The 10,028-nt window shown below is 39.6% G+C and overlaps 1 protein-coding gene across 2 annotated transcripts in view; it reads right to left on the bottom strand.

Moving 5' to 3' along the window:
• The window catches only part of DROSHA (drosha ribonuclease III), a 130,174-nt gene that overhangs the window by 82,174 nt on the left and 37,972 nt on the right, over nt 1-10,028 (bottom strand). For both annotated transcript variants that reach the window (XM_007451411.1, XM_007451412.1), the window contains 3 exons: nt 6,782-6,853; nt 5,108-5,189; nt 4,080-4,154 (listed from right to left, as the gene is read on the bottom strand). In XM_007451411.1, coding sequence (XP_007451473.1) covers nt 4,080-4,154; nt 5,108-5,189; nt 6,782-6,853 — 229 coding nt within the window. The remainder of the gene's footprint in view (nt 1-4,079; nt 4,155-5,107; nt 5,190-6,781; nt 6,854-10,028) is intronic.

The following is a 10,028-nucleotide window of genomic DNA, read 5'->3' on the forward strand; positions in this document are numbered from 1 at the left end:
TTGCGTTATGCGGGCCTCTCACTGTTGTGGCCTCTCCCATTTGCGGAGCACAGGCTCCGGACGCGCAGGCTCAGCGGCCACGGCTCACGGGCCCAGCCGCTCCGCGGCACGTGGGATCCTCCCGAAACGGGGCACGAACCCGCGTCCCCTGCATCGGCAGGCGGACTCTCAAGCACTGCGCCACCAGGGAAGCCCATGATGAAGTTTCTTAATCGAATAGTGACAGAAGAAGCTAATAAGGTAAAAGCCTTTTAAGAACTGATTAATTTGAATCTTACATTGTAATTATAGAAAGCCAAACTTAAGTAGTAGTATATAAACTTGAGAAGTTAGAGACACAAACTATTTCAGTTTTTAAAATTAAAACCAATTTAATTACACTCATAAAGCATGTCATTTTAGAAAATGTAGGAAATACTGATTTTAAAAATCCTTAACCTTTTTCTACTTTTAAACTTAATTTTCTTTTTCACACTGAGGAAAATTTCCCTTTGCTTGGCTTAGTATTCTAAATTGTATCTGTGGGCTTCCCTGGTGGCGCAGCGGTTGAGAATCTGCCTGCTAACGCAGGGGACATGGGTTCAAGCCCTGGTCTGGGAGGATCCCACATGCCGCGGAGCGGCTAGGCCCGTGAGCCACAACTACTGAGCCTGCGCATCTGGAGCCTGTGCTCCGCGACAAGAGAGGCCGCGATAGTGAGAGGCCCGCGCACAGCGATGACGAGTGGCCCCCGCTTGCCACAACTAGAGAAAGCCCTCGCACAGAAACGAAGACCCGACACAGCAAAAATAATAAATTAATTAATTAATAAACTCCTACCCCCAACATCTTCTTAAAAAAATAATAAATAAATAAATAAATAAATAAATTGTATCTGTTATCAAGAAACTGTTTTCTGGTATCTAGGTCCATTAGTCAGCAACATTCCAACTCTTTTGTCCTGTTGTCACTTTTTAAAGATTTAATATTTTTTTTATTTTGATAAAAACATACCATAAAATTTACCATCTTAACCATTTTTTTCGGCTTTACTGAGATATAACTGACACATAACATCATGTAAGTTTAAGGGGTATGACACATTGATTTGATAAACTTATGTAATGAAAAATGATTACCACCATAGTGTTATCTAACACTTCCATCATGTCATGTAATTACCATTTCTTTTTTATGGTGAGAACATTTCAGATTTTTTTCTCTTAGCAACTTTCAAATATGTAATACAGTATTATTAGCTGTATTATGTATTTGAAATACCTTAACCATTTTTAACCATCCAGTTCAATAGTGTTAAGTATACTAACATTGTTCTGAAATAGCTGTTACTTTTTTTTTTTATTTGGTTGTGCCGGGTCTTAGTTGCGGCATGCATGTGGGATCTAGTTCCCTGACCAGGGATCGAACCTGGGCCCCTTGCATTGGGAGCACAGAGTCTTATCCACTGCGCCACCAGGGAAGTCCCTGAAATAGCTGTTACTTTAATTAATTAATTAATTAATTAATTAATTAATGCTGCATTGGGTCTTCGTTGCTGCATGGGGGCTTTCTCTAGTTGCGGCCAGCAGGGGCTACTCTTCGTTGCGGTGCATGGGCCTCTCATTGTGGTGGCCTCTCCCGTTGCAGAGCATGGGCTCCAGGCTCACGGGCTTCAGTAGTTGTGACACACGGGCTCAGTAGTTGTGGCTCGTGGGCTCTAGAGCACAGGCTCAGTAGTTGTGGCACATGGCTTAGTTGCTCCGCAGCATGTGGGATCTTCCCAGACCAGGGATCGAACCCGTGTCCCCTGCATTGGCAGGCGGATTCTTAACCACTGCGCCACCAGGGAAGTCCCAGGGTTTTTTTAATAAGTATATTTTCAAAAGGAAGTCTAATGAAAAAGTAAATCCTGTTTAAAAATAAGTCAATAGACCTTTCCCTTCTTGACAACCTAAGTGTTATCCCTATACAGTTACAAGAAACATTTTGTGAGAGTTGAAATCCCACGAAGTAAATATCTGACATAAGATTCTTCTTTAAGATGATTTTTAAAATGTCCACTTTCAAAAAAAAAAAAATGTCCACTTTCTCTTAGAGATTTGTTTGGTCATAAAATGCCTACAGGCAAACAGATACAGAAAGGAAAGGCTTTTCAACAAACTCACTCTAACACCATTTTCTAATAAGTTTACTGCTAAAGCTCCATTATAAAATCATAGATGCATTCACTTGAAAAGAAGAAAAGGACCTCAGGACTTCCCTGGTGGTCCAGTGGTTAAGAATCCGCCTTACAATGCAGGGAATGTGGGTTCAATCCCTGGTCGAGGAACTAAGATCCTACATGCCTCAGGGCAACTAAGCCTGTGCGCCACAACTACTGAGCCCTCACGTTCTACAGCCCATGTGCCACAACTAGAGAGAAGCCCGTGTGCCACAACAAAGAGCCGGCAGGCTGAACTAAGACCCGATGCAGCCAAACAAATAAATAAAAATAAATATTTAAAAAATACACAGGACCTCTCAATGAAATAAAACCAGATGTCCAAAAGAGAAAATTTTTTGAAAGCATTTTCCAAACAAAATGAACATTAACAATACTAAAAATATGATTAACACCGTGCTAAAATAAAAATAAGCCATTGTGACTGAGTGGACTGAGGAAAGGGTAGCATGGACAAAATCTGGAGGAAAAGCTAAACTAGAATGAAAAGACAAGAAACAAAAGCCACAAAGGACGAATCAGAGAGCCAGAAGGCAAGTAAGGAGACTGCAGCAGGCAGACCAGAACAAGAGCCCAGGTACCACATTAGGGAGGAAACTCAACTGAAGCGTGTCCACTGGTTTTGGCCTTCTGCAGACTGGCTCTGGCATCAGCAGCTGCAGCGGGGTGGGGACAAGGTAAGAGGCAGGTGGGGCCCCAAAGCAAAGCGAGGCTGTGAACGGCCCAGAATCTGACAGGCTCAAGGGATGGTTCTGAGGCATGACGGAGGCAAGGGTCCTGCCCCCAGGAGGACAAGGGGCACGAGGAGGAGAGCATGAGCCTGAGGCTGAACTTCTGAAACTGCTGATATGTAAACGTGGGCAGAAAGCTTACATGTTGAAAAGCTCCCCAGCTGAAATTATAAACCACAGTTTTATCGCAGCGGCCATTTTTTTTCCTCCGGTGTCACTGAGTGGCCCAAACATCGGAGAAGAAAAGGCAAATGGCTGAATTGACATTTCCATGCAAGGTGGTGGTTAGCACAAGGGGCTGAGGTCACTAGAGCTGAGAGACAGAAGTCAGAGGACAGGACTTAAGAAAGCAAGGGAAGATGGCTGCACTCAAGGAGAAAAAAGAAGAGTGAAGCAGAAGCAAAGGGAATAAAGGGAACGAGAGGGTGGAAGTATAGATGGATATCACCAGAAAGTGAGATACGGGAATGAGATTCCAGGGATGAATTCATTTAGGATGGTGAAGACTTTACAAACAAAAAGGCATCCAAACATTTCATTAAAAACCCAACCATTTTAAAAAACACTAAATACAATGCCATAGCTTACAGCTAGCCTCTTGACAAAAGTTTTAAAATAGTTAAAATATTGCTTAAAAAACATAAAAGTCATATATTTACTTATATATTTTTAATTTCATGAGACAATAAATTATTGTTTTTTTCACTGTAAAATGAATAAAAGTATATGCCAAAAAAGAGAAAAAAACCTATAATACTAATCTTACTACAACTATTACTGCAGTAATTTTTAGCATAGTTATAATCATATTGTTTATAAAATTTTATAATTGTTTTCTAATTAACTATATGCATTTTTTAAGCCACATGCATTTTTCCATATTAATTTTAATACTTGCATGATATTTTATCAGGTAGACTCTCAAAATTTATAAATCAATTTTCTCATTGCTCATCTAACTTGGGGCTACCATAAATTATGCAGGGGTACAAATCAACATGTATAATTTTACATTTTCATGCCTGACCTGAGAAGTAGATATTAAGTGTCTGAGGTGGGAAAGTTGTCCCTGAAGACTGAAAGGAGAATGGCAGGCTTATGTTCAGATGCACTATCTCACCGGGTCACTGACAAGTCAAAAGATTTACCTGGAAGAAATCTTACAAAACGTGGCATGAAATGAAATCTTGGGCAGCAGGGAGGACTGTCTTCAAACAAAGGACCTAAAGCAAACAAGTGAAAAGGAAAGAAAAAATAAATAAAACCACCTTAGGAAACAAACATTGCAACTTAACTCCTAAGATTTATGATAACTAGAAAAAAATACCACCAGAAGTAGGGACATAAGAAAACTGCCCCTTTCTGCTCAGTAACTAAATCAATCATGTGGTAACTGCCACAAACATTCCATGAAGACTGTAGGGAGGAGACCACCCAAAAAGGAGAATGAATGCCCCAAGGTTATATATGGTATATATGGTAAAACTAGTTTTAGAAATTCAAAGATACAAAGATTTTTGTTATAAATGAACGATTGGATGATATAATATGCTTGTGTTTTCATTCCGTTCCATTTTAACCAATACAACTGGGGAAAAAAAGAGAGAAATACTATTAAAAAATTGGTTTGAAAAGCCATTCATCAATATACTGTTTTAAAAATAAATAAATAAATGTCTGCTGGAATAGAGGCACTTCCAAAAGAGTGAACTATTATCCAAGAACCAAGTATCAAGTTTTGAACTGCTGTAGCTCACAGTGTATGTGTGTGTTTCGAAGGTTAACTAAAGTTCTGTTTCAATAAACTGTCATCTTGGAAGAAGTTTATTACAGTAAAGTTCAATAGATTTAAAATATTAACTAATGAGATTTCCCCAATGCAGATAAATCAAGGTAGTCACTCAACATAACTGATACCATCTTCTGAGGTACCAGTTAGGTAACAGTTAATGGTAATCTTCCGTAATGGACACTGTCAAACTGTATTAAAATGAGACCATAACAACTTATTCATGTCAAATGATAACACGCAGTCCTATGAATAATAAACTTTTCCCTGGGTATTTCAAAAGTACGAGGAATTTCAACTATGTCCCCCCACTTTTATAAGAGTTTTCACATATACCACAACGTTCTTCGACAAGCACTACACTTTTCTTTAAATCCTATTATTTACCTTTAAGATTCCAGTCATACAATTCCAAAATATCTCTGAATAGAAATAATGAAAAGAGTTCAAGTCCTTTCACACAAAAATTCTGAAAAATAAACCAAAATCAAATCAATGTAGTACTGCAAACATGTATTAACAAGGTTCAGCTTGCTCTAGTCAAGTGTTTTAAAAAGTGTCTATTGCAACTGTACTAAAACAAGGTAATTTCCCAGTTTGGTCACCGTCCTATAATAGCTCATTGGCTTGAAACATTAATGAAGTAGGCAATAGTGTCATCAGGATTCCTAAGAAAATGTGAACTTGGCCCTTCTCAATGTACAAATAAAATGATGTGAAATTTAAAAATCAGAGTCTCCTTTACATCATATTTTTCTAACCCAATTATAAAATATATCAGAATCTCCTAGGGACTTTCTGTTATTTCAGATCACACACTGGGCGGCCAGCTCTGATAGGCTTGTCCCCACACCTCCCCCACTCCACCCCTGCTCACCTCCACCCCTCAAATACACCCAGAATCACTATTATTACAAAGTTACCATAAACAAAGGTCTCTGTGCCAAAAAAGTTCCAATTCTTAATGAAGGCAAATATAGGGCTAAGGCAAACTACAGAACCTTGTACCAAAATTTCTGCTGTAAACAAGCTTAACAGATGATATATTTGCAAGTGAGACTTGTCTCATAATTCTTCCTCCTACTTCTTTTGCTCGGGGTTCATAAATCACCCTGCGTGAGATCATGCCAGAAGTCATAAACTTTTACAATAGCAAATGAAGGCTTATGACCTTAAAAATCAAAAGGAAGCAAAAAAGCCCTTTCAAGCTGAAGAATGAAGGGGCGGCCCTTTCTCTTCAATTCTTTTTGAAAGACAGGTGGAATTAACAGGACTTGCCCAGAATGAAATAGGTGCAAACTAAGCATGCGTGTCATGCTCATCAATCCCCCTGGGTGCTCCGCTGCCCTCGACAGGCTGCACCGTTAAACAAGGTTTACAAGAGGAGCCAGGGGCTCAGGAAATCGACCCCGACTCCAACACGATGTTAAGTGCACAAGCTTGTTTGCTGTCTAGTTGTTATTTCTTAGTGTGATTTGTGGACAGCACTAAATTCAAGATCAGGCAATGAATCATTCTGAGATTCACATTTATCTTGCTTTGGAATTTTAAACCTCTTGCATATATTTAGATAAATCTGCTGCTGAGCATACGCAGTGAAAAATATGTAAATATATGGGATGAAAAATGTGTAAATATATGGGAAGGAAAATGAACCAAGCACTGATCTTGTCACTGGAGATAATGAATAAGATTATTCCAACAGCTATCAGATTCAGTTTCACTTTTCTAATTTCCTCTCTGATAACGACCAGTAACCAAAAGCTGTCCCATGTCCAAAACAAACTAGAAACAGATGTAAAGTTACTATCAGGAGCTGCAACAGGAGGAGAAATGGGTTCAAAAATAGGTCAATAAGTTGGAAAACGACCTGAATTTTAACCTCATTCCTAAAGCTACATCTGACTACATCTGACTGGTCCTTTCAACAGTGAACACAATACTTTAAGGGTATACTTATGGCAAAAAGCCAGACCTGGCCAAGTTCAATACTTTAAAGACATGTGTGGAATAAACAAAAGAGCAAGCTGCATCAAGCTGTTAAATAATCTTTTCCCTTACCTCAGGCATCATCTCCTCAATGAAATGAATTGTGTAGTCTATGTTGAATCTAATTACTTTACACAGTGGAATCTGCAATAATAAGGAGGAAAAGTTCAGTTTCAAAATACCTTCCTGCGCTCACACTGTACACGTGTTTGCTACCTAACCCAGAAGGCCATGAACCAAATGAGAAAGATTCACCTTAATCTAAGCCGCTAACAATAGTGCACATGAAACTTGACCACAACTGCTGAATTTTAATGACAAGAACCCAGCTGGCCCAGTCTCTACAGGAAACCTGCATAATGTTGGTGCTTAATTAACTGTATTAGCAGCAGCAACACAAACATGACAAGAACTCATTAAAACCAAATATATTGCCTCTAAAGAATTAATAAAACCACAATTAAATACTTCTTTTTCTCAGGTTTTAAAAATCTTTCAGAATCTTCAGCTCTTCAGGCAGAGCAGGGATAGCAGGCTGACAATTCATCAGTTATAGATTCATAAGTCATTGTAGTAGACACAACTCATGCTGCCTCTCTGGCTCTGGAGCAAAAGCAATCATGGTAATAAAAATAATAATAGCTACCACTTACTGAGCTAGGCACTGTTCTACTGCTTCACATACTGTCACTCATGTAACCAGCCCTGTGAGACAGGTACAACTACTCTTCCCAGGGTACAGTGGAGGAAACGAAGGCAGAGTCGTCAGATACTTTGCCGAAGGAAGCAGGTAGCTGGTGAATTCGAAAGTCTTGCTCTAGACCCCAGCTCTGAGCCACTTGGGTATCCACCTCTCATTTCCTGTTCTAATACTGAGGGTATGTGTGAAAATGAAGGAAAGCTCAGATGAAATGAATCCACATCTTTCTTGCTTTACCAATGGATCATGAGACACGAGCCTAGTGCCTAGATTTAATAGGTTTCCTTTAAGTATATTTTTGAATGAATGAAGGACTGAGAAGGGAAGGGTGTGAGGTTAATGCAGTGGCTTGGCTGACTAGCTGGGGAAAATAATAGACTCAGAAGCCCTAGAGATGTGTTAAGTGGGCTTTTCTGGCCCCTTGATCTGTCCATAAGATGACTTTATATAAAGGTAATCGTTTTTTACAAACCACAGCAATCAAAAAGAAACAAATTTTAATTCCACCAGCAAAAGGAATGGTAAGAAAAGCAAATAGTCCTATAATGCCATCTACTGGAAATCTTTTTCTCAGAAGTGAAGTTTAGCTCTTAGGTGCTTTCTTTTTTTTTTTTTAGGATGGTGGCTAATTTGAGTGAAATTCATAATTAACGTTAATAAGAGATCCATTTTCAGCCTTCTCATGGTAATGAGTTCTAAACCAGATGAAGTGACATGCTAAGGCCACTATCATTTTTAAGTTCTTCTTTCTTCCTACAATCATTTAAAAAATTTGAGAGCTACAAATTTGTGCAATTACTCATATTTTTAAAATACTTTGCTAACAACTGTTAGATTCATAGTTACTCTAAAATATGTCACAGCCCTTACCTTTTAAAAAGGCAGGGATCTCGAATAGCCAAAGCAATCTTGAGAAAGAAAAACAGAGCTGAAGAAACCAGGCTCCCTGACTTCAGACTATACTAAAAAGCTACAATAATCAAGACAGGATGGTACTGGACAAAAACAGAAATATAGATCAACAGAACAGAAGAGAAAGCCCAGAGATAAACCCATGCACATATGATCACCTTGTCTTTGACAAAGGAGGCAAGAATATACAATGAAGAGGGCTTCCCTGGTGGCGCAGTGGTTAAGAATCCCCCTGCCAATGCAGGGGACATGGGTTCGAGCCCTGGTTTGGGAAGATCCCACATGCTGTGGAGCAACAAAGCCCTGTGCCACAACTACTGAGCCTGCACTTTAGAGCCCTTGAGCCACAACTACTGAGTCCGTGTGCCATAACTACTGAAGCGCATATGCCCTAGAGCCCATGCTCCGCAACAAGAGAAGCCACCGCGATGAGAAGCCTGCATGCCACAATGAAAAGTGGTCCCCGCTCGCCACATTTGCTGCAACTAGAGAAAGCCTGTGCACAGCAAAGAAGACCCAACGCAGCCAAAAATAAATAAATAAAATTTTAAAAATAAATAAATTAAAAATTAAAAATTAAAAAAACTTTAAAAATGGTACTGGTGAACCTAGTGGCAGGGCAGGAATAAAGACACAGATGTAGAGAATGGACTTGAGGACACAGGGAAGGGGAGGGGAATATACAATGGAGAAAAGACAGCCTCTTCAATAAGTGGTGCTGGGAAGACTGGACAGCTTCATGCAAAAGAATGAAATTAGAACACTCCCTAACACCATATACAAAAATAAACTCAAAATGGATTAAAGACCTAAATGTAAGGCCAGACACTATCAAACTCTTAGAGGAAAACAAAGGCAGAACTCCTATGACATAAATCACAGCAAGATCCTTTTTGACCCACCTCCTAGAGAAATGGAAATAAAAACAAAAATAAACAAATGGGACCTAATGAAACTTAAAAGCTTTTGCACAGCAAAGGAAAACATAAACAAAACAAAAAGACAACCCTCAGAATGGGAGAAAATATTTGCAAACGGAGCAACTGACAAAGGATTAATCTCCAAAATATACAAGCAGCTCATGCAGCTCAATATCAGAAAAACAAATAACCCAATCCAAAAAGAGGCAGAAGACCTAAATAGACATTTCTCCAAAGAAGACGTACAGATTGCCAACAAACACATGAAAAGATGCTCAACATCACTAATCATTAGAGAAATGCAAATCAAAACTACAATGAGGTATCACCTCACACTAGTCAGAATGGCCATCTTCAAAAAATCTACAAATAAATGCTGGAGAGAGTGTGGAGAAAAGGAAACCCTCTTGCACTGTTGGTGGGAATATAAATTGATACAGCCACTATGGAGAACAGTATGGAGGTTCCTTAAAAAACTAAAAATAGAACTACCATATGACCCAGCAATCCCACTACTAGGAATATACCCTGAGAAAACCATAAATCAAAAAGAGTCATGCGGGCTTCCCTGGTGGTGCAGTGGTTGAGAGTCCGCCTGCCGAGGCAGGGGACACGGCTTCATGCCCCGGTCCGGGAAGATCCCACATGCTGTGGAGCGGCTGGGCCCGTGAGCCATGACCGCTGAGCCTGCGCATCTGGAGCCTGTGCTCCGCAACGGGAGAGACCACAGCAGTGAGAGGCCCGCGTACTGAAAAAAAAAAAAAAAAAAAAAAAAAAAAAAAAAAAA

Source organism: Lipotes vexillifer, unplaced genomic scaffold (genome assembly GCF_000442215.2).
Source record: "Lipotes vexillifer unplaced genomic scaffold, Lipotes_vexillifer_v1.1 scaffold896, whole genome shotgun sequence".
Classification (NCBI taxonomy): Eukaryota; Metazoa; Chordata; class Mammalia; order Artiodactyla; family Lipotidae; genus Lipotes; species Lipotes vexillifer.